This window comes from Oncorhynchus nerka, linkage group LG13 (genome assembly GCF_034236695.1).
Source record: "Oncorhynchus nerka isolate Pitt River linkage group LG13, Oner_Uvic_2.0, whole genome shotgun sequence".
Taxonomy (NCBI): domain Eukaryota; kingdom Metazoa; phylum Chordata; class Actinopteri; order Salmoniformes; family Salmonidae; genus Oncorhynchus; species Oncorhynchus nerka.
In genome coordinates, this window is record NC_088408.1 from 54,900,303 (window position 1) to 54,925,400 (window position 25,098).

Genomic DNA, 25,098 nt, shown 5'->3' on the forward strand with positions numbered 1-25,098 from the left:
CCCGGCACATTGACTCTGTACCGGTACCACCTGTATATAGCCTTGCTACTGTTATTTTACTGTTGGTCTTTAATTATTATTATTTTTATTTTTTTACTTTACACTTATTTTTCTTAAAACTGCATTGTTGGATAAGGACTTGTAAGTAAGCATGTGGTGCATGTGAAAAATACAATTTGATCTATATTTGTATATTTCCGTGCAATAACTCCATTCGCCCTTGCACTTTGGCAAAGGGGTAAAGTGTACAAAACTTAGTCCACTCTGTTCATAAAATATTCTAGTTTTGGGAACAGAAATGTTTATTGAGATCAAACGTTTCATTGATGAGAAAATGTGCAAAATGTCAGCCAAAATCCATCTTCTCTCACTGCCATATTTGGTAGTGAGAAGAAACACTAACCGGAGGCTTCACATTTATACATCCGGTGAAATATCTGTCTCATTGTTCTATCTGTGATAACGCATTTTTCTATTTGTGGATAGTTAACAAGAAGTAACATCAAATATTTAGATAGACCGCAGTCTTTAGTTTCCAATGGGAACAAATGAGTCATGGGGGGCAGAACAAGTGAGGAGGGAGGCAGAGCCAAGTGCGAGCTAGCGAGATCCTATTGGCGCGTTCTCTACATTTCTGAATATTTTCGTTAGGGAACGCCTACTCTGTGAAGTGCGCCTGTGCAATAACTCAAACCTCCTTTGCACTCCTTCTAAACAACTCAATTTTAAAAAACTTTTGCAAAGGTTAAAGTTTACAAACCTTAGTCCACTCTGATCAAAACATATTCTAGTCTTGGAATGAGAAAACAGTATTGAGATCAAATGTTTCGTTGATGAGAAAATTTGCAGAATGTCGGCCAAAATCGATCTCGTTCAATCTTCTCCTACTGCCCGCCAGTGGGCTTCCTCTCACTACCATATTTGTTAGTGAGTGGAAACACCAAGCGGATGCTTCATATTGAAACATCCAGTGAAATATCTGTCTCATTGTTATATCTGTGGTAACATGGTGCCGGAAGTGTAAAGCCGGTTTCGGCTTTAGTATCTTTTTTTTTCTTACTCTTGGTCCATTCCTGAGTTATCTTGTCCAATAGATAGCGTTTTTATAGTCTTTCGCCGCAGTGTGAGTTCGCCGGGGAAATAAGATAGCTATGTTTTGTAGCTATAGTTTTAACTTGTATATCTAAATTAATGAACGCATTTTGAAATGTGTTATTGGTGAGTTTATCGTTAGATATTTAGAGTACTGACATACTTAAACTGTTGAGATCGGCTTTCAAACGAGTAACACGTGACTGGCTTGCTAGTTAACGGTATTCATACAATTCATGGTAATCGTAGCTAGCCAGCTTTCGATAGCCAGAATAAGGAATATTTTGTACCGAGACAAAGACCTCACCTCTCTTGCGTGCTAGCTGTGTAACGTTTAATACTTGCCGTTTGAAAATGAGTCTATTTAATTTAGAGCGGTTTCGTTTTGACAAGAATAAACCGACATCAAACCAGGACAAATACAGCGGTTCCGTATGTCCAGAGTCGGGAAAGGAGAATAAACCAGGTATGATTTGCTCGATGACAGTAGCCACTAGTCAGCCATCATTAATGTAACGTTAGCTAACATCCACCCCTGTAACAAAGGTTTTTATAACGCATAGTTATATCCGTGGGGATAATCTTTGCTGATACTGACTGTTGACATCTAGCTAGCTAACGTTGGCTGTTTGACAGGTGACAGCCACTGACTTGCTTGGTCGCCTTAATAGCCAACAACACTAACTAGACAGCTAGCTAGCTAGCGTTATCAGAGGCTTTCTCTGGGCGTCAGTTAACAGTCACTTTAGCTAGATATATGGCTACCGTTAGCTAATTAAACTATGTTTTTGGTGGGGAACGGGTAGCTAACAACAACAGCATACCTAGGCTATGGGCCTCGCTTTAAATCAGTCCCGAGATCCCAGCGAAAATCCGCTTTTCATTTATCTTACTTTCATGTATCTGCATATCCAGCCTTAGATGTATCCTCACAGTGAAGTGTATTTTTTTACCGTTTTATTTTCAGGACAACGAAGGCTACAATTAGAACACAAAACCATTGTACATAAACGGTTGCATTCATGAGTTTCATTGACAAATGTCAATAAGAAAAAAAAAGAAAAAAAAGGTCTGCCAAAACAAAAACCTGAAAGAATTTCTATGAATGCTGTAAGTACAGACATTTTTGCTCACTGGGAAATGAATATCCAACTAGTCAGTGACAACTGTTTGGAGTTTGTGACCTCAACTATGTGAGCTTTTTACAGATATTATAGACCTGGCATTTTCTGTGATACAGACATGTATGTTTTTAAATCCCCAACCCCGGGCCCCTTCAGTATCCGCCCTTGTCTCTCAGATACTGTTCTAGCGCAGCCCCCAAGCGTAGCTTAGTGGTTAGAGCGTTGGACTAGTAACCGAAAGGTTGCAAGATCAAATCCCCGAGCTGACAAGGTACAAATCTGTCGTTCTGCCCCTGAACAAGGCAGTTAACCTACTGTTCCTAGGCCGTCATCGAAAATAATAATTTGTTCTTAACTGACTTGCCTAGTTAAATAAAGGTAAAATAAAATAATAAAAAAATCTGACTATTGGTTGGTATCTACAGATGCTGGAGAAAAACAAATCCAATGGTACGGCCCAGAAGTCTGTAGCTCAAACACACAGGGGTTAGAATTCCAAAACACACTCACTGGGGTAATAAAATGATTGCTAAACTGTCTTTGCCTATATGTCTGTGGCACATACAGCCCGAGTAACAACACCTGTATCCAACCTTGGAATACCTGGGCAAGGAGTAGTATTTGAAGATGTCATCAGTGTGACTGACGATTTGGCAAGTGACTCGAGAAGTGATAAAATAACACAAAGGGTGATGTAAGTAGCGCTGAAATATCTAGACTTATATATTCCCCTTGACTTCCTTTAAGGTATAGCTAATTCCATAAAGTGTAGCCCATGCCAGTCTAATTTTGTAGTTCTTTCTATTTCAGGGAACCTGTAAAGGAATCACTGAAGCGAGAGGTAAGAGAGATGACTGAGACATCTGATAAGGAAGACAAAATGGACAAGGATCTGGAAGAGAGACTGGCCAAACTGCAGGAAATCTACCCTCAAAGAGACGGGAAGGAGCTGCTGGAGGTAATGTCATAGTCTCTTTTATGTCACAAGCTATAGTATAGTCTCTCAAAGATGGCTGCTGCTCAGTTTCTGTGGATACACATAGCTATATGTTTAACTTTGCGTTATTTTCAGGTGATTAAAAGCACAAGCACTTTGGATGGTGCCGTAGCCTCATGCCTGAAGTTTGGTGACAAAGGTATCTTTCATTTACTAACATCATAGACAGCAGGTTGCAGCCTGTCCCTACCACACCCCCAAACACAGCTTGACCAGTGTTTTCCATGGTTATGCCATGTTTTCTTCCGCTCATGACAACATAGCCTGGACCTCATTGTAATGATGGTTATAGGGCTTTGTCTGCCATTGGTAAAACATGAAGAAGGGAAAAAAGGACCAAACCAGAAGTTGGCTTGGTCATCTGGCATGTGTATCTCCCCACACATTGACACAATTGTTTGTCCAGACTCAACGCGAAAGAGGAAACAGGATGGCTCCAGCAGTTCCCAAGACAGCGACGTGGTTCCGCAGCCCAGTAAGAAGAGGAGATCGTCTCTGGTAAGACTGGGACTAGCAACCAAACAGGCCTGAACTTGACCATTAAGAAAGGTGTGTTTTTGTTTCAAAACATTTTGCTACGGTGTGCACAAAAAAAAACACCCCAGGCAGTCACTGTGCTGTTGCATCTTCTTGGCAATATTAACCTTCACTGCGGTCTGATCTTCCAGCCTGAAGACTCTGAGGAGGGAGCAGAGCCCAGCTGGGAGAGACGGGAGGCCATGGTCAGGAAACTGCAGAGGAAGTTCCCCGACCAGGATAAGGAGGTGAGGGGGACTGTTGTCAGACGTTGACACGGCAGCCAAATACACCTCGGTAGAGACATGATCATGACACTCCAGGTGAGAGAATCCACATCTTAATGGAGAGTGTGTTATTCTACCCTGTCTGTCACTCTCTAGGAACTGAGGTCCGTGCTCCAGGAACATGAGTGGAACGTGGATGACGCCCTGGAGGTGCTGCGCATGTTCTCGGACCCAGGTGAGATGACACTGTCCTCACCCAGTTGAAACATCACTGATAATGTGCTGCTACAACCACTATATACTATATTTATTTGTACTGTACTCGTTATATTCCTCACTGCCCTTTTTTACTGATACTTCTGCTGAAGATGAAGACTCTAGTGCACCTGAAGTATCCAGCTCCCCTGAAGGCAAGCAAAAGGAACTGAATGCCAAGAGTAATGCCAAACTAAGCAAAGCAAAGAGTGATGCCAAGCCGAGCAGAGACCGTTGGGAGTCTAAGGATAGCAAGGAGGAGGCCAGGCGAAGCAATGCTTCCGCTCTGAAATGGCTGTTCAAGAAACCTGCACCTGAATCTAGGCCTAACTCCTCGTCCTCCTCTTCGACTTCTACCAGCCAGAAGCTCTCCAACGGGACCAGCGTGGCTAAGAAGGAGGCGTCGGAGAGGAAGAAGAAGGTTCGTGCCTCCTACGAAAGGGCCAGCAGCTCGGAGGATGAGGACACGGAAGGGGCCAGCAGTGAGTTTGAGGGCGAGGACGACGAGCTAGATTTTGTGGCGGAGGATGCGGGCACATCCACGCTCAAAGGCCAGATCCTGAGCTTCTTCCAGGAGGCCTCGCTGGATGAGCTGTCCCTCATCGCTGGCTGCTCGTTGAAGAAGGCCCAGAAGATTGTGGAGCTACGGCCCTTTGCTGTTTGGCAGGACCTGGTGAGTAAGAGAAACTTACCCATACGAAAAATGTATGCATGCATGACTAAGTCACTTTGTATAAAAGCGTCTGCTAAATGGCATACGTCATGTATTATGTAAGAGAGCAATCTCGGGTGTGTCACTGCCAGCTGTGTTGCACAGTGGGTCTGCTCCTCCACAAGGTAAACCCAGCAGGTTAAAACAAGATGAGGTTCTTTTAAACATGGAAACTGCAGGGAGGAATGAAGGCACAACAGGTGTTAGTTGATTTTGAAGAGTGTCGGTGCCTTGAATGGTACGTTCAGAGAGCGTGTGTGTGTTACTTTCACTGCTGCTGGGATGCGTTACATCCTCAGTTTGAGAACTTCAATTATAGAGATGCTAAAGATAGTCTATCAAATTTAGAGTGTTGAGTGACCACAGATCCCCCCCCTCCCCCTCTGAGATGTTTTTTCCTCTACATTAACACTGAAAATAACTGTAGTCTATATCTTCTCAATATAGATGTGTTAATAAAATATCACAGCTTGGTATCTTTCTGGTCACGCTCCCCTGTAAAAATAAAAGCGTGGTAGAAATGTTACCTACTGGAACAAAGAGCTAGTTAGATTTTTGGTCCAAAACACCCCAGCAGCCATCTGGAGTCGCATGGCCTGTCGTGAGCAGAACTCTTTGTCTGCGTCCCAAAAGGCACCCTTTTCCTTATATAGTGCACTACTTTTGACCAGGACCCATATGGTTCAAGGGAAAAATCTTGCACTATATTTTTTATTTAACCTTTATTAAACTAGGCAAGTCAGTTAAGAACAAATTCTTATTTAAAATGACGGCATACTCCGGCCAAACCCGGACAGCGCTGAGCCAATTGTGCCTCACCCTGGATTTTAACCAGGGGCTGCAGTGACGCCTGTTGCACTGAGATGCAGTGTCTTAGACCTCTGTGCCACTCAGAGCCTATATAGGGAATAGTATGCCATTTTCCACCGCTTATCCATTGCAAGAGTGTCATTACAGAGTAAACAACACTCTCATTCCTTCAAGTGCTGAATACAGCCGACGGCTTACTAATGTGTATTGATTTCATGTTGAAGAACTGTATTTATCCTATGCCAGTGGTTCCCAAACTTTTTATAGTTCTGTATCCCTTCAAACATTCAACTTCCAGCCGCGTACCCCCTCTAGCACTGGGGTCAGCGCACTCTCAAATGTTGTTTTTTGCCGTCATTGTAAGCCTGCCACACACACACTATACAATACATTTATTAAACATAAGAATGAGTGTGAGATAGATATTAGATATTACTGCATGGTCGGAACTAGAAGCTCAAGCATTTTGCTACACTCGCATTAACGTCTGCTAACCTGCTAACATCTGTGACCAATAAAATTTGATTTGAGATATAAATTATCTAGAAAAGATAATGGACCTATATTTTGTCATCCTAATTTTGTCCATTCCACAAGTGTACAAACTCTAGTAACGTTTGAACAGATTATGATAGACTTGAGGTTTGGACCATTGACTTTCTTTAGATGATTTTGTCTACACAATTAACATGGTTTTACCCACGGCAACCTGCCTAAATTATTACCGCCCTGTAGCACTCAGGTTGGTAGCCATGAATTGCTTTGAAAGGCTGGTCATGGCGCACATAAACAGCATACTTCCGGATAGCCGAGGCCCACTCCAATTCACATACCGCCCCAAAAGATCCACAAATGACGCAATCTTAATCGCACTCCACACTGCCCTTTCCCACCTGGACAAAAGGAACACCTACAGTGGTTCCTCCTTTAAAAGTTGCGTCATACTGCAGCACACCTTGCATGCAATGTTCTGTGGCACGTAATTTAATTCTCAGCCATTTTTTTCTTTTACTGCAAGTGAAAGAGGGCACCTTTGAGAAGCATTTGATAGTATTCCGTATTGGCATTACCAGAGAAGTTAAAACCTTTTTTTGTAATAACATAGGATTGATTTTATGAAATTAATTAATATTATGGTGTTTCTATTCAGAGAAAAACAAAACCCTCAGGGTTTCCATTAGGATGGAATGGAAAATATGGCGCTGTACAACATAATTCTCAGGAGTAGGCTACAGGATTGGCACATTCTAAATGGTTTGCCTTCATTACACATTGTTCCAATATTTCTGTAAATCAGTGATAATTATTCCCATAGTAATTAGTTATGGATCCATAACTAAATCAACATCTGCATTTTGATTTATTTATTTATTTTCCTCCATTATTTTATTAATGAAATGTGTTTTTGTTTATTAGGCTACTGTGCAGTCTACAATACATACTGTAGTAAACATGGGAAAGTGCCTAATTCCTTACATAAGGGAGAGCAGGGCATGTCTGTACTACAGAAAGCGGGGCACGCTGGAGACCAGTGTTATATCATAGTTCTGATGTCTTCACTATTATTCTCCAAATCCTAGAATGAGTAGGTGTGTCCAAACTTTTGGCTGGTACTTAAGTAAATTGATTAATGGTGTTTCTATTACATGAAAAACCCTCTGAGTTTCCATTAGGACGGAACAGAAAATATGGCACTCTACAACGTGACGCTCATAAATTCAGAGCATTGTCAGTTTGTAAATTCAGACCGTTTCGCTCTCGGAGCACGCACTGGACTTTCGGGCCGACAAGAACGGTTGATTTGAGCGTTCTGGCCTTACAACGGCGGTCAAGCACGTGTTCGTGTTATCCAGAGCTTTGGTAACTGTGCTGGAAACAATTTAATTATGCTTTTTCCCCCGACGTTTACTGACACCGGCCATATTCAACGGGTGTTGAGCGCTCAAATGAATTATTCTGGTACACTCAGACGAGAGTGCTCTGAAATCCATGTAGATAGTAGGCTGGACCAGTTTCATAATTTGACCATATTTCCCAGCTGCTTGCTGTCGTTTTGAAGTAATCGTGAAAAAACAGGCCTTATTTTAGTGCATTTTTCACCCTGCCAGCTCCTGTTAGTTCTATTGAGCACCGTGGCACCAACTCACCTTCCGAACATTCTATTCCCAGCTTATTGTTCAACGTCACAATGCCTGCTTCGCTAATGTTGGCAATGAGACCTGCTCACGTTGTTTTATAGTTAAAATGTAAACCACAACAAAATAATATTGGAACTCTGCGGTCTTCCCATTGTTTCCTATGGGGGAAATATCTCTCAATGTGTATTTATATGTTTTTCAAGTCGGGCACCATTTTAATCGGGAGAATCTCCTCTTTGTAAGTCTGGCTTTGAGCTCGTTTGTCATCATCGCTAAAACCAGAAATAGTAACGTTTATTTTTCCCTACTTTCTCATTACGCAGACATAAGCGCAGTTGACACCATCGAGGTGCGGATATTTACTTTCTACACAAGTAGTTTTTTTTCCAGTTTCGTCTGACGAACAGATTGTAGTGGTAAAATAAAAAGGGGATACATTTTGTTGTGCCATTTAGGCGAAATAGAATTCTAAGCATCACTCCAGTCAAAACAGGTTCTGCGAATGTTCAATTCCATTCATTTGCTATGGGCTCGAGCTAGTGTTCCAGCTTAGCCAACGATCTTAAGCTGTTCTACAGCCTCGGGTGAATTTTGACTTGTTCTATTGTCCAGCCTATAGATAGCCAGAGCGAATTTATGAAAGCATCCGAATGTCCATTGAGAAAGCACAACAACTATAGCATTTAGCTAAGCTAAGAATGACTGGAATAATCAAGTCAATAAATGTTGGGTAGTTTTGCCTATAGTTAATATACTGTCAAGTTTGTTGTATAACTACTAACATTAGGTAGCTAGCTAACATACCGGTACATACTGTTGTAATGATATTCTATGTAGTTCGTAAGGACAGCGTAGCTATCAAATATAACGCGTAAGGTAACTTATTTGAACAGTCATTACTTTATGACATTGAGTAGCAAGCTACCCCTTGGTCATTAGGGCAAATCTGGTCTGTGATAGTAAAGGTTGAATAGTCTCTATTGTTCAGCTATTAGCCCTCCTCCCCAACTTGCAACAAATTGTTGTTGTTCCCATACTCGTTCCTTTCCCTCTCCCACACATCATCATTCTGCGCCTGAGTGGCTCGCTTGTGGGCGTGCTGGCAGAATATGGCAGCAGCATCGGTTGTGCGTCAATAATTCTGCATACAGTAGCACGTTTGTATGAAGGTGTGGTTATTCACAGGCAAATTGTTATATGCTATGGAGGTACATGTGTGCCTTTTTGTTGAGAGAAAAACTCTTCTTTAAAAACAAAAATTCAATCAAAAATAATTGTTCTGAAAGCAACTTTTTCCCGACACAAAGGAAGTCATAGCGGACATCTACGAAGAAGGACTGTGTGATGATGGCATCTCAGGTAAGCAGCACTGGGCGTTTTTCCGTCCAAATTTTAAATAGCTAGTAGTTAGCTCCTACGATTCAGTGTAGGTTTATAAAATTCTACTATATTATATAAATCCATACCGTAGAGTGATAAGTCATGCAATTATTATTCTCAAGCTAACCAAAAGCGATTAGCGTTCTCGCCATTTTCAGTTGAATTAATCTAACTTTCTTTCATGGCAACTCATAAGCAGGCCGTGTCATATTTGTTTCATAGTCGATATATAATCATACTTCATGACAGTGTAACGGTTAGCTTTTTTTTACAGAAGGAAGAAAGAACACAATGTCTGTCACAAAGAGTTAGGGAGTCTCTGCAGCGTGTAGATGATGCAGGTATCATTGCATATTTCCCATCACCTAATGAACAACCACAATATCAGTCTGGTGTTAAGCTTTCTGGGCTGTATGGACGTATCCTGAAAATGACATCTGCTGCTTTAGATTGATATCTACAAAAAATAAGCTCTTTTCTTTACTTTCAGAGAGCGAGCTGATCAAGGGGTCGAAAATATAGATATTGCCAGATGTTCACTGTCCGAGGAACAGGCCGCGGAAGCTATGGCAAAAGTGTCCTTAACCAGAGGTAATTAAACCGTTCTGTGTTCTTTTTCTCTCTTAATCTCTGCCTGTCTTGTTGTACATGGAACCTGTCTCACATGCATTAATTAAAAAACCCTAAGATGTCAGCTGCTAATTTTAAGATTTACACCACATAAACACAGCCAGTTTCAGGGGACTATCTGTTGCTGCCAAGTCATGATTTCCCTGGGGGTTAGCCTTGCAATTACCAAGTGGTGAGACACATAGCCCTCTATATTTAAATGTTTCAAGTACACTCCGATAGGTGTCTGCATCACATACAGTATCTTCTATTGACAGTATCTTCTATTGTTTGTCCTAATGTCTGTTTTTCAGCATAAAGTACTCTGTAGCCACTTAGGTTGGACACCTGGTGAGACCACACACACACAATAATAGTCTCTCTTCTTCACTTCATCCCTCTCCCCCTTCTCCCTAAATCCTCTAAGTTATATCAGCTGTGTTGGTGAACCCCTCCCGGATCTGAACTGTCTGACAGAGGGCACAGCATGATCATAGGTCACTTAGTTGGGTCAACAGGAAGTATTATTAAAGAGATACTTTACATTGAAATACAGACAGAGATGTCGTTGTCCCAGAGTTAATGATCCAGGGTCAGTTTTGCGTTTCACCTCCTGATGATGATTATGATGACTGACCGTGTTAGAATAGAAAAACAAGGCTTAATCATGCACTCTCTCTATCCATCTGTCTCTCATCTGCAGGTATGTTTTGTTGTGAGAGAGGATGCCGGTCCCGTCATCGTCACCTCACCCACTCTTAAGATAACCTTCGGGCCAACTGGGGGCCCAAGGCTGGTTAGGAGACACCGCAATTGTGATGAACTGAGGGAATGTTAGGGTAGCACTGAAATTCATTAATCATATGCTGTCTGCTGCTGTTCTTACCTCATTCCCTTTGTCTTCTACACCTCTCTCCCCACCTCTTCTTTCTTCCTCGTTTTATAATGCACACCATATGTGCATTGAAGTACAGATTGAATTTGTATTTATAATAATCATAATTATAATGCATGTTTTATGTATTTATAACACCTGGGTAATGAACTTCTTTCAATAAAGCGTTTCACATTCTCCCCTGGTTGAAATTAAGTACTGTATCTCATTGAAATACTATATGCATAGTTTTTTTTGCTGTTTATATGAATTACAAATCAGCCTTTATTTAAATCATGTTTCTAGTCTATTGCATAGTTACAATGTGTAATCATTGATGTCCCAGGAGCAGGAGTGGTAAACACTGTTGAAGTGTATAATTGTAATACATACATGCAGACACAGCATCATTCAAATAATGGAGTTTGATATGACTGAAAAATAATGTCTCAGAGAGAAATACCTGAACCACACTGTAATTTGCCAAGGAAGAGTACATGATCAGTGAATATATTCAATGTACAGGTTACAATGTGGGAATCTCATGCGTGGTAATGACTACATTACATGTATATACAGTTGATGTCGGAAGTTTACATCCACCTTAGCCAAATACATTTAAACTCAGTTTTTCACAATTCCTGACATTTAATCCTAGTAAAAAATCCCTGTCTTAGGTCAGTTAGGATCACCACTTTATTTTAAGATTGCGAAATGTTAGAATAATAGTAGTGATTTATTTCCGCTTTTATTCCTTTCATCACATTCCCAGTGGGTCAGAAGTTTACATGCACTCAATTAGTATTTGGTAGCATTGCCTTTTAAATTGTTTAACTTGGGTCAAATGTTTGGGTAGCCTTCCACAAGCTTCCCACAATAAGTTGGTTGAATTTTGTCCCATTCCTCCTGACAGAGCTGGTGTAACTGGGTCAGGGTTGTAGGCCGCCTTGCTCGCAAGCGCTTTTTCAGTTCTGCCTACAAAATGTCTACAGAAAATGTCAGGGCTTTGTGATGGTCACTCCAATACCTTGACTTTGTTGTCCTTAAGCCATTTTGCCACAACTTTGGAAGTATGCTTGGGGACATTGTCCATTTGGAAGACCCATTTGCGACCAAGCTTTAACTTCCTGACTGATGTCTTGATGTTGCTTCAATATATCCAAATAATTTTCCTACCTCATGATGCCATCTAGTTTGTGAAGTGCACCAGAGCCTCCTGCAGCAAAGCACCCCCCACAACATGATGTTGCCACCCCCGTGCTTCACGGTTGGGATGGTGTTCTTCAGCTTGCAAGCATCCCCCTCTTTCCTCCAAACATAATGGTCATTATGGCCAAACAGTTCTATTTTTGTTTCATCAGACCAGGGGACATTTTTCCAATAATTACGATCTTCAAATCAAATCGGAGATCTTTGTCCCCATATGCAGTTGCAAACCGTAGTCTGGCTTTTTTATGGCGGTTTTTGAGCAGTGGCTTCTTCCTTGCTGAGTGGCCTTTCAGGTTATGTTGATATAGGACTCGTTTTACTGTGGATATAGATACTTTTGTACTTTTTTCCTCCAGCATCTTCACATGGTCCTTTGCTGCTGTTCTGGGATTGATTTGCACTTTTTGCACCAAAGTACATTCATCTCTCTGAGAAAAAACGTGTCTCCTTCCTGAGCGGAAGGAAGCCATGACGTAATTTTCTGGAATGTTCTAAGCTGTTTAAAGACACAGTCAACTTAGTGTTTGTAAACTTCTGACCCACTGGAATTGTGATACAGTGAATTATAAGTGAAATGATCTGTCTGTAAACAATTGTTGGACAAATGACTTGTGTCATGCACAAAGTAGATGTCCTAACCGACTTGCCAAAACTATAGTTTGTTAACAAGAAATTTGTGGAGTGGTTGAAAAACTAGTTTTAATGACTCCAACATAAGTGTATGTACACTTCCGACTTCAACTGTTGGACTTGCTTCCTTGGCACAGTAAAGTTATTATATTCTATGCTATCCATAGGCTTAATTATTGCCATTCAGACGTGGAATTTATACAACAACTATGGTATCTGAGGTTCATAGGTTCTGATCTAATATTCATACCAAATGTCTTAGGGTCCATACATATATTGGCTACATACTGTAGCTAGCTACACATCCATAGGCATACATTTATTTTTATCCTCCTCTACACAATAAGCAAGTAAACCGTTAGCTAGCAATGTTACTTCAGCTGCATTGCAAGGCAAGCTTCCACAATTGTACATTCAATTTGCAGTAAATGCTTTAGCTAGCTAGATTCTTTACATCCACTGTTTCACAAGACGACAGCCTGGTTTGCTGGTTTTCTCACGAGTCCCTAAAATATTAAACACACAAATTACAAATTTGTTATCCTGTATTAACACTAGCTAGCTGGCTAATGTTAGCTAGTCAGATAACTTGCTAAATAGCAATTTTCGTAAATTAACTTCGTGACACAAAAAAGATGCGCAAACGTTTGTCTCTACATTAACTTATTCCTCTCAATTGTACATATTTTGCTTGATGTTATAGCTACTTACATTTGGTTCCACGGTAATATTTTTTCAGCCATCTTTGTTGAAGAACGCCACCAGGGACAGGTAGCTCGCGTAAAAATGTGTCATTAGAACCACTGATTGGTCATGTAAAAATCTTGGCACCCAAATGCATAATGAGTGCTCTAACTCCCCCTTGTGGTGGTCTGGAGCAATGGAGCTGTAACGCTGGGTACCTCTCAGTCCCGTGGTGCGAATTCACTACTTTTAAATTATTATTACAAAATATTAGATTTTTTTTACTTTGAAGCCTCGTTTTTGCTTTCAGAACAATTATTTTTGATTGAAAATAAAGTTTTGCTCTCGACAAAAAGACATCCATTTGTTGCAAGTTGGGGAGGTGGGCTAATAGCTGAACAGTAGACTATTCAACCTTTACTAAAGAATAGTCTAATATCCGAGCTAGGTGTGAATCCCCCCCGTCCTATCGCAGACCAGATTTGTCCTAACGACCAAGGTGGAGTTAGAGCTATGGTTATGATACCAGTCAAAAGTTTGGACGCACCTACTCATTCCAGGATTTTTCTTTATTTTGACTATTTTCTACATTATATAATAATAGTGAAGACATCACAACTATGAAATAACACATATGGAGTCAGTTAAGAACAAATTCTTATTTACAAGGACAGCCTACTCATTCCTCCCCGTCAGGGAATTGAACCCCGGTCTCCCACGTGCCCTCCCCGTCTCTGGTAATGCTAATATGGAAGATCATCAAACGCTTCTCGAAGATGCCCTCTGGTGGTCAAACTACCACTAACTTGCAGTAACAGAAAAAATGGCTGGCAATTAAATGACGTGCCACAGAATGCTGCGGCAGCACCCAAGGTATGACACAACTTTTAAAGGAGGAACCACTGTTGGCCTGATCACCGACAACGATGAGACAGCCTATAGTGAGGAGGTCAGAGACTGCCAGGCCAACACTCTCCCTCAGTGTGAGCAAGGCAAAGGAGCTGATCGTGGACTACAGGAAAAGGCAGGCCGAACAGGCCCCCTTAACATCGACGGGGCTGTAGTGGAGCGGGTCGAGAGTTTCAAGTTCCTTGGTGTCCACATCACCAACGAACTATCATGGTCCAAACACACCAAGACAGTCGTGAAGAGGGCACGACAACACCTTTTCCCCCTCAGGAGACTGAAAATATTTGGCATGGGTCCCCAGATCCTCAAAAAGTTATTCAGCTGCACAATCGAGAGCAAACTGACCGGTTGCATCACCGCCTGGTATGGCAACTGCTCGGCATCTAACCATAAGGCGCTACAGAGGGTAGTGCGTACGGTCCAGTACATCACTTGGGCCAAGCTTCCTACCTAGGTGGTGTCAGAGGAAAGCCCAAGAAATTGTCATAGACTGTGTTCTCTGCTACCGCACGGCAAGCAGTAGCAGAGGCTCCTTAACAGCTTCTTAAAAGGCTCCTTAACAGCTTCTACCCCCATAAGCCATAAGACTGCTGAACAATTAATCAAATGGCCACTGGACTATTTACACTATTTACCTACATGTACAAATGATCTTGACTAACCTGTACCCCTGCACATGCCTCGTTATTGTTATTTTATTGTGGTTTTATTCTGTTTTTGTTTAATTTATTTGGTAAATATAAATATAATAATAACTTTCTTGAACTGCATTGTTGGTTAAGGGCTTGTAAGTAAGCATTTCAAGATTAGGTCTACACTTGTTGTATTTGGCGTGACAAAGTTTGATTTGATTGGTCAAAATATGCTTTTTCAATTGGACACCGTTTGGACACTTATGAAGTGAAAAGCCACAAAGCCCTTTTTAACTTGGAAACACTCCACCACCAGCAGGTTGGAGATGTTATGATTGTGGCCTGAATTCAGTTGGCCCACTGTACTATAGTCCTCAATCATGACATAGCCACTTATCTGTTAATCATGGTTTGGCTTTGTTGTAGAACAATACAATTGCCTGACTATCATGTCAGAAGAAAAAGACGAGCGATTGGACTGGTTGTAGACACCTCTTTGTTTGTCTCTGCCTCTCTTGTCTGTCTCGCTGTGTGTCCGTTTCTCAGGAGGTGTTCCACAAAGAGAACGGCCTGTCTGCAGAGCTGCTGCTGGGCTGCAGGGTGGTGCTGAGGGAGAGAGCCGTGGTCCAGGGCCTCATGTCCAAGTGCCAGACCATCTCCGGCAAGATGGTAAAGGGAGTCACCCAGGTCATAGACAAGGACATGGGCTCCATGACCCAGCCCTCAGTCCTCAACAGAAAGTAAGTGAGCTCAACTTCCACTGCTGTCCTGATTCATAGACGATTACATCTAATCTACTATAGGTTGTGTCCCAAATGGCATCCTCTTCCCTATATCGTGCACTACTTTTGACCAGAGCCCTATGGGTCCTGGTCAAAAGTAGTGCCCTAAAGAGACTAGGATATGATTCCATTTGGAACATATACTTTTATATTCAGACTGGGAGAACAACTCCTCATTGTTGGAACTAATAGATAAATCCAAAATGCTAAGTAAATGCCATGGTAATCCAGTTATCCATTTACCATGGCATAATGGATGTATTCTCAAAACGGTTAACGGTCTAATATGATTTGTCTAAAAGGAATAAAATAATAAACCTTTTGTTAATCCCATTAAACAACTATCACATCACAGTTACACAGGTTGTTATGCCACAATTCTCAGATACTTTTTTTTTTGCCTCTAACTGTCTTGTTTGGTTTGTCGTTGAAGGTCTTATATTATGATTGGTTTGTCTGTAAATGTCTTGCATTGTGATTGGTTGCCATGCAGGTTGCAGTTGAAACCCTACCAGCTGATTGGGCTGAAGTGGCTTCTCCTGCTGCACCAACACAAGCTGAATGGAATCCTGGCTGACGAGATGGTGAGATGGTTTACTCCTTAAGCCGCCTTCACACTTCAGGTCTTAATGCTCAAATATAGATTTTTTTTAAATATAGATTTTTATGTCTACTGACAGAAAGTTACAAGTGACCAAATCGAATTTGTGTATTCAGACAGCAGTGATTTTCTGACAAGGCTACACTAGTTGTCATAGTAACGACGGGTGTGTGTGCCGTGGTATAGGCTGATTGGTGGTGTTCGTGCTTCCTGTCACTCAGAAGTTAGTGAACACTGCTTTTTGCAAATGTGACAACAATGCCTGGCATGGACGTTTCCCAGTTGCTTTGAATGTTCAAAAGCATAGGATAAGGACACTTTTAACGTCTCAAAGGATAAGACGATCCAACTCTCAAAACAAGTCATTTTTGTCTAGCCACAGCAGTCAACTAGACAGCTAGGTAGCTGTTTAGCTCTCTAACACATGCAAACATTTGTTTGTAGTAATTAACAAGCTAGATAGATTTTTTTTTATTTCCCCTTTATTTAACTAGACAAATTCTTATTTTACAATGACGGCCTGTCCCCCTTTGAATTGGATATGCAAATCAATAGGATTTTAGTCACTTCCAATTGCCAATTTACATTTACATTTAAGTCATTTAGCAGACGCTCTTATCCAGAGCGACTTACAAATTGGTGCGTTCACCTTAAGACATCCAGTGGAACAGCCACTTTACAATAGTGCATCTAAATATTTTAAGGGGGGGGGGGGGGGTGAGAAGGATTACTTTATCCTATCCTAGGTATTCCTGAAAGAGGTGGGGTTTCAGGTGTCTCCGGAAGGTGGTGATTGACTCCGCTGTCCTGGCGTCGTGAGGGAGTTTGTTCCACCATTGGGGGGCCAGAGCAGCGAACAGTTTTGACTGGGCTGCGCAGGAACTGTACTTCCTCAGTGGTAGGGAGGCGAGCAGGCCAGAGGTGGATGAACGCAGTGCCCTTGTTTGCCAATGTGAACACTGCTTTTGAGAATACATTAGATGTGTCCCAAATGGCACTCTATTCCTTATTTGAGTGTACAAATCATTAGGAACACCTGTTCTTTCCTTGACATAGATGACGCTATGATCCCTTATTGATGTAATTTGTTAAATCCACTTCAATCAGTGTAGATGAAGGGGAGGAGACAGGTTAAAGAAGGATTTTTAAGCCTTCAGACAATTGAGACCTGCATTGTGTATTTATGCCATTCAGAGGGTGAATGGGCAAGACTAATGGGCAAGACTAAAATAATATTGAATTTCGAATTGCCGTTGAACAGGGTATGGTAGTAGGTGCCAGGCGCAACGGTTTGTGTCAAGAACTGCAATGCTGCTGGGTTTTTCACGCTCAACCGTTTCCCGTGTGTTTCAAGAATTTTCCACCACCCAAAGGACATCCAGCCAACTTGACACAACTGTGGGAAGCATTGGAGTCAACATGGGCCAGCATCCCTGTGGAAAGCTTTCGACATCTTGTATAGTCCGTGCCCTGACGAATTGAGGCGGTTTTGAGGACAAAATGGGGTGCAACCCAATATTAGGAAGGTGTTCCTAATGTTTTTCACACTCGGTGTATAGTGCACTACTTTTGACCAGAGCCCTTAGCGAATAGGGTGCCATTTGGGTCTTAACCACATATAGTATGATTTTTTTTTATTCTGTGAATTTCCCCCTCCCTGTGTTCTAGAACTGTTACCAACAGAAAACATAATATACTGTGGCAAGATGGTGTAGAAATGCCTCAACAGGGGTGTAATTCACTGAAACAGGACGGGACTAACCTGAACATGTCCAATCAGAAACTATTGTTTTTGTTGCAAGACATTTTCCGTTGCCAAACGGTTTGCTACAGTCTACACTTATGAATACGTAACAGATTTAGATAAGTGAGCATTTGAGTAATATTGCACCTGCAGGGTGCTACACACAGACAGAGAACTAAAGGAAAAGGTGAGAAATATTTATTTTAACATTCAAAAGGGAACGGGGGTTGCCTTGTTTGGTTTAAATTAGAGTTTGGAACTTTTTCGGTTCTGTTTCCTGAAACAGTTGCAACCCCTGGTTAAATACTGTTAGATTGCCAGTGTGGGATTGAAGTCCTTATATGAAATCTGAGGCTTCGTGATGCTGTTTTAGACTGATACTTTGAAGTGCAGATGTGGATCTCTATCACTCTTTCTCTCACTCGCGATCTCTCTTAAATCGTCTTTCTTTCTTCTACCAAATCAGGGTTTGGGAAAGACCATCCAAGCCATAGCCTTCCTGGGCAGACTGCACCAGGACGGCATCGACGGCCCCCACCTCATCACTGTGCCCTCCTCCACCCTTGGTAAGGGCTCTACTCACATCATGCCAGTCACTTTATAACCACTTTAAGCCTGTTTATAACACTAATAGAACACATGACCTAAGCAAAGGATTAGTGTATTATTGGCATGTTTCTGTTTTGTGAAAAACCTGTTACCACCGAAACAAAACATTATGCCAAACATGACAGATATTATCAATTGGACTGGATTGAATTGACCTGTATTTTCTCTACAGATAACTGGGTTCGTGAGCTAAAGCTGTGGTGCCCTTGTCTCAAGGTGTTAGTCTACTACGGTGAGTCGTTTTCTGCCTTGTCATCCATAGCTGTGAGTCTAAGCCGGTTTGTATTCCCTAGGAACCAAGTGGAAGAAGATGGGCCGAAGCGGGGAGGGACTAACCTGAACTTGTTCAAACAGAAACTCTCTTTTCATGATGAATACTAGGGCTGGGAATTGCCAGGGACCTCACAATATGATATTATCACCATACTTAGGTGCTGATACGATATGTATTGTGATTCTCGCGATTCTATGTGTATTGCGATTCGATACGGTGATTTAAATTTTTTGCGATTCGATGTTCCAAACATATTGCTCACCATATGTCTGCTGCAGAGGGACAAGAGAGCCATGAGAAAATGAGTTTTGGTCAGTCATGGAAATCAAATGGCTGAAAACAAATTGACTCCCTATTTTAAAGAAGATGGAGATCAAGCTGTAATGGAGAAATACAGGCGTTTTGGTGCAGGTGCAACCAACTAGCGCCAAAATAATATTGTGATATTGTCAAGATGATACGATACAATATATCGTAAACAATAATATCCCGATATGTAACTGTACAGATGTCTTGCCCCCATCGCTAATGAATACACCCCCTGTTGTATGTTCAGGCTCTGTGGAGGACCGGCGGTACCTGCGACATGACATCCTCAGCAATCAGGTGGACTTCAACGTCATCGTGTCCACGTGAGTACACATACACGTACACACAATATTGTCGAATAGGTTTCAGTCTATTGGTGGAACCACAATGAGCTCTAGTGGAAGGGAAGAGCATTGCGTCCTCTGTACTTGACATTGTGACTATCAGCTGCTCCGGGTTGATGTTTCTACTAGGTGCAGATCTAGGATCAGCTTCCCCTCCCCCGATCCTAACCTTAACCATTGGGTGGGGAAATGCAGTTGCCCCAGATCAGCGTCTTGGGGCAACTTCACCCCAGTACCTTGCAGGGGTGTTTTAATGGGCTACGTACATGTCTGTCTGAACCAGAAAAGCACTTTGTAATGCATTAATGATTGATATTAATGAGCATTACACGCTGTTTGAGGCAGCCATATGGGAAATGAAGGCACTGCTGAATCTCCCGGGCTACATTTCCAAACCTGTGTGTTGACAACACAATGAGTCAATTAGATACATACCGGGAATTCACTGGAATTAAAAGGCCTTGCTTCTTAAATGTGCTGAAGCATTCCCTTGTGTGTGTGTCTACATACAGAATGTAAGTTCAACTACAAATGCTCATGTTTGGGTGTAATTTCTCTTTGCGCAGCTACAATCTGGCCATCGGCAACGACAGCGACCGCAGTCTCTTCCGCAAGCTCAGACTGAAGTATGCCGTGTTCGACGAGGGCCACATGCTGAAAAACATGAACTCCCTCCGTTACCGCCACCTCATGGCCATCAACGTTAGTTCACGGCACAACACCTCACACTTCCCCATTGACAAGTAGTAGAAGCAGTTGTCGTGTGCAATAGAGTTGATGTCTCTCTGTCTAGCCATCAGTGTTTTTCTGAATCTCTCGGACATTCCTGACTCTGTCTGCCTGGCTCCTTCTCGCTGTCTGTGTTTCTGACTCCCTGTCTCCGTCTGTCCCTGTGTCTCTGTCTGTCTACCTGTTTGTCCCTGCGTGTCTCCCTGATTCCCTCTCTCTGTGTGTCCTCAGGCGGAGCACCGGCTGCTCCTGACCGGCACCCCTCTGCAGAACAACCTGCTGGAGCTGATGTCGCTGCTCAACTTCATCATGCCCTCCATGTTCTCCAGCAGCACCACGCAGATAGCCAAGATGTTCTCCATGGTAAGATCAAGGGTCAAGTTTGGCATAGAAATATTCTGATCCTAGATCAGCAGTCCGTCTCTGAGACACTTTGTGAGTACAGACCCTGGTCCCACTCCCCTCGTGTTAAGTGGGACTCTCACAGCAGGATGTGTGTCTTGATGTTCGTGTGGTAGAAATCCCACGAGGAACAGAGTCGTTTTGAGAGGGACCGCATCGCCCAGGCTAAACTCATCATGAAACCTTTCATCCTCAGACGAGTTAAGAGCGAGGTAAGGACACTCCCAAAGTGACTTACACTGAGAAATACTGGATGGTTCACAATGTGATATTTAAAGATGTGTGTGTGTGGGGGGGGGGGTGCGTGCGCTCGTGTGCGTATTGCACTCGTTTGTGTGTGTGTGTCTCTCTCTCTCAGGTTCTTAAGCAGCTGCCAGCGAAGGAGGAGAGGCTGGAATTCTGCACCATGAGCGAGAAGCAGCAGCTGCTTTACCAGAACATGGTGGGCAAGCTCAAGAAGTCTGCCATCGGAGAGAGTATGTACTGCACTGAACTGTAGTGTAGGTCCAGGGTGAAGTTTCTCCTAAATGCACATCTAGGATCAGATTTTACTCTCCCAATCCTAATCTTATCCATTAGTGGGGGAAAGTGCTACACTGACCCAAGATCAGGGTCTAGGGAAATCTTCACCATACTCAGTGTAGTGTTACAGCAGTGGCGTGAGAGACGGGTGGTGCATAGCTGGCACAATAAGCGTGTTTGTGTGATCGGCATCCTACATCCTGTGCCCTAATTTCAACTAAACTGTTTTCTCTCTCCTTCGCTCTTGCTCTCGCTCTCTCTCGCATGCTCAACCACTCGCTCACATCATCTCCATCTCTGTGTAGAGAAAGTGCTGTGCAACGTGATGATGCAGTTGAGGAAGATGGCCAACCACCCTCTGCTCCACCGGCAGTACTACACCACAGAGCGACTCGAGGCCATGAGTCACCTCATGCTCAAGGTTGCTGCTTTATTGGCCATTTTGTGTTTGTGTCCTAGTTTTTTTTTCTTCTGTCAATTTATATAAATCAAGTAAGTTCATCTCCTAAGAAACTACGTTACAACCCTTATCTCTTCTGTCTTTCTGTCAACCCTCTCTCCCTTTTTTGTCTGTCTTTCTCAATATGTATATTTGTATTCATCCCCCTCCCCCTAGGAGCCGACCCATTTGGACGCGGACCCGGTGCTGATCCAGGAGGACATGGCGGTGATGTCGGACTTTGAGCTTCACCGGCTGTGCCAGCAGTACTCGTCGCTGCACAAATACCAGCTGGAGAAAGACCTACTGCTGGACTCCGGGAAGTTCCACCTGCTCCAGACGCTACTGGCCACACTTAAGACCAAGGTAAGGAGAGAGACTAGTTATTTTATTACTCTGTTTTGAGTGTTTCTCCCGACTCTTTCTTGAGTTCTGCCTCGTCCCTCCTTGGGCCCGTTCTGGAGGATGTACATTGTAGTATGGTGTGGAATCAGGGTTATCTCTAGTCATTATATTTCTATCTGCCATGTTCAGATCGTTTCACGGGGTGTGTTCATTAGCGCACACAGTAGCAAAACATTTTGGATTGAAAACAAGTGTATCTTATTTCTGGTTAGTCCCACTTGTTTTGTCCCGTTTTGGTTCCTTGTGAATACACCCGATATGTGATGTGGCTGTGCTGTGCTGTGCTCTGCTCTGCTCTTTCGGCAGGGAGACCGGGTGGTACTCTTCAGTCAGTTCACCATGATGCTGGACATTGTGGAGATTCTGCTTAAACACCTGGGCCACCGCTACGTCCGACTGGATGGCTCCACACCCATAGCAGACAGGTGAGCTGGGTTGGGTGGGTTCTTTCTAACATAATTGTGTGCAGTATTTTTCCATAGGATGTGTAACTAGGGACATAGTGCATATAACATTTAAATAAAAAGCTGTTCACTGGCAAATCTCTGAGAGTGTTGGTAGTATTGTATCTCACTGCTGCTAGTGAATCTTACTTCTAGAGTGTCGAGAAAATGCACGGAGCCACTGTAATCCCTAGACCCACCTCTGTTTGTTTGGTGCAGGATCGTGCTGATTGACGACTACAATATGGACCCGGAGATCTTTGTGTTCCTGCTGTCGACGCGGGCGGGCGGCCTGGGCATCAACCTGACCTCGGCCAACGTGGTCATCATGCACGACATCGATTGTAACCCCTACAACGACAAGCAGGCAGAGGACCGCTGCCACAGATTGGGCCAGACTAGGTGAGACCGACAGGGAGGGGCCAGACCAGGTAAGACAGAGGAGGGGGGCCAGACCAGGTGAGACCAGGGGGGTGGTAATGGCTGGGCTAGGCTAAATTTGGGCGTTAGGGAGATCTGTAGCGAGAGATGTCTCGCTTACAGAGAAGTCTTTATTAGTAGTGACGAGGTGCCATGTGGTCAGAAAAACCCCTCTGGCCCTAGAGACTGTGAGGACAAAATAGGGGGATCTAGTGATGCTGAGGGAATGGACACTGCTCTGATGAATGACTGAAGGTCAGTGTCTGTCCATCTCCTGCTACAGGACTGTCCAGGTGATCAAACTGATCCATAAGGACACCATAGAGGGCGGCATGCTGCAGCTGGGCCAGAAGAAGCTCAAACTGGAGCAGGACATGACCGCTGCCGAGGAGGGTAAGAACCTGGGGGGGACACAGTCGAGCTTGCCCACATACACACACACAGACATTTCAACGTCTTTAATTGTGAGAAAGAGGTGCTCAACCCAAAGCTCAGTGTCCATGGCCCCTCTCTTTTTCATGTAATGCATCAGTAACACACATTGAGAACAGGAGTCATCACATTATCGTATGTTTTTTTTCTCCTTCTTTTTCCCCCTTCGTGCCCAGGTGATGAGGGCACCATGTCTGAGGACATGGCCGTCCTCCTCAAGGCATCGCTGGGCCTGTGAGGGTCCGGGAGCTCCCTCCCTGGAGTTTCATTGGGACTCAGCCTGGAGCATTCCACCCCTGACTGACCTGACCTGACTGACTGAACCCTGCCATAGGTGGGTCTTTCCCTACTACTCACTCTGCCCTTGAGACCTGAGACGCAGCTGTGCACATCCAACAGTCTGCACTGGAGATGATATGATATGGTTGTGTTGATGGGATTATTGGCCTTTGCTGTCAGTAGCAGAGATGGCGGGTGTCGTTGAAGGTCAGTGGCGACTCTGCTCTGTGCAGCACCTGGGGTGTATTCATTAGGAAGCAAAAGTGCCAAAACGGAGAGGGACTAACCTCAACTTGTCCAATCAATTATTGTTTTCAGTGCAAGCGGTTTTCTGTTGCAAATTGTTTTGCTATGGATTGCACTAATGAACACACCCCATACTCTGCTCTGAAACAATGCCAGGGAACAGTTTGTCAAAGCAACTCTGTCTGTGCTGCCTTATAGTGATACAATGAAGTCCTGCAGGGGACTGACTACCAGGTGGTGACAGAGCTGCTCTGTTTATGTATCATTGTGATGTGACGTACTGTTGTCGAAGCTGTTACTCGTCCGTTTGTAATTTTGATGTCCTTGTTGCAACATCAACAGGGTTTGTCGAAACATGAAATAAAGATTTCAATATTTATTTTCTTTTGTTTCAATGGTTTATTTTAAGTACATTTGTCTCCAGTGTCTTGAGTCGAAAATTGGTCATTAGTGCCGAGAATAGAGATTTTACTCCTACTCCAAATGGGGCAAAAATAAAAGCTATGCATTAGTCATAAGTCATACCTAGTAGGCAGATAGTTAGGACACCTCACAAGCTGAGTTAACCCGTTAAGAGTTATGAGCAGGTGTCTTGATAATAAAATAAATGCAGCAAGTCAGTGGTTCCTGCACCACATGCTATTACTTTGTAGTTGTTCAAATGTTTTGCTATTTCTATATGATCAATCCTTAAATGATGTAGACCTACATGCAACAGTATCTTCTGTCTTCAAGAGAGCGAGAGTTGCACCCCTTCTGAAAAAACCTACACTCGATCCCTCCGATGTCAACAACTACAGACCAGTATCCCTTCTTTCTTTTCTCTCCAAAACTCTTGAACGTGCCGTCCTTGGCCAGCTCTCCCGCTATCTCTCTCAGAATGACCTTCTTGATCCAAATCAGTCAGGTTTCAAGACTAGTCATTCAACTGAGACTGCTCTTCTCTGTATCACGGAGGCCCTCCGCACTGCTAAAGCTAACTCTCTCTCCTCTGCTCTCATCCTTCTAGACCTATCGGCTGCCTTCGATACTGTGAACCATCAGATCCTCCTCTCCACCCTCTCCGAGTTGGGCATCTCCGGCGCGGCCCACGCTTGGATTGCGTCCTACCTGACAGGTCGCTCCTACCAGGTGGCGTGGCGAGAATCTGTCTCCTCACCACGCGCTCTCACCACTGGCGTCCCCAGGGCTCTGTTCTAGGCCCTCTCCTATTCTCGCTATACACCAAGTCACTTGGCTCTGTCATAACCTCACATGGTCTCTCCTATCATTGCTATGCAGACGACACACAATTAATCTTCTCCTTTCCCCCTTCTGATG

At 43.2% G+C, this 25,098-nt stretch overlaps 1 protein-coding gene across 3 annotated transcripts; it reads left to right on the forward strand.

Annotated features, from left to right (window-relative positions):
• Positions 1-1,006: 1,006 nt before the first annotated feature.
• Positions 1,007-24,157, forward strand: LOC115139706 (SWI/SNF-related matrix-associated actin-dependent regulator of chromatin subfamily A containing DEAD/H box 1B-like). 3 transcript variants are annotated; one of them, XM_029677391.2, is made up of 23 exons: positions 1,007-1,558; positions 2,784-2,910; positions 3,027-3,174; positions 3,289-3,352; positions 3,620-3,711; positions 3,882-3,977; positions 4,113-4,191; positions 4,325-4,884; positions 15,345-15,538; positions 16,074-16,164; positions 18,392-18,491; positions 18,707-18,766; positions 19,365-19,440; positions 20,028-20,163; positions 20,422-20,553; positions 20,709-20,804; positions 20,951-21,068; positions 21,420-21,535; positions 21,731-21,919; positions 22,265-22,383; positions 22,621-22,803; positions 23,105-23,214; positions 23,430-24,157. In XM_029677391.2, the coding sequence occupies exons 1-23, from the start codon at positions 1,447-1,449 to the stop codon at positions 23,489-23,491; spliced, it is 3,060 nt and encodes a 1,019-aa protein (XP_029533251.1). In that variant the 5' UTR covers positions 1,007-1,446; the 3' UTR covers positions 23,492-24,157. The 3 variants fall into 3 exon arrangements, with proteins under 3 accessions (XP_029533251.1, XP_064882557.1, XP_064882558.1); XM_065026485.1 differs by lacking the exon at positions 23,430-24,157 and having other exon boundaries at positions 22,621-22,832; positions 23,105-23,190; XM_065026486.1 differs by lacking the exons at positions 1,007-1,558; positions 2,784-2,910; positions 3,027-3,174; positions 3,289-3,352 and having other exon boundaries at positions 3,675-3,762.
• The last annotated feature ends 941 nt before the right edge of the window (positions 24,158-25,098 follow it).

What these genes read in the sequence shown, in the direction of transcription:
- LOC115139706 (XM_029677391.2), top strand. Translation starts at nt 1,447, where the DNA reads ATGAGTCTATTTAATTTAGAGCGGTTTCGTTTTGACAAGAATAAACCG. An exon ending in CCTGAAGTTTGGTGACAAAG is followed by an intron (nt 3,353 to 3,619) that starts GTATCTTTCATT and finishes TTGTTTGTCCAG; the next exon opens with ACTCAACGCGAAAGAGGAAA. An exon ending in AGAAGAGGAGATCGTCTCTG is followed by an intron (nt 3,712 to 3,881) that starts GTAAGACTGGGA and finishes CTGATCTTCCAG; the next exon opens with CCTGAAGACTCTGAGGAGGG.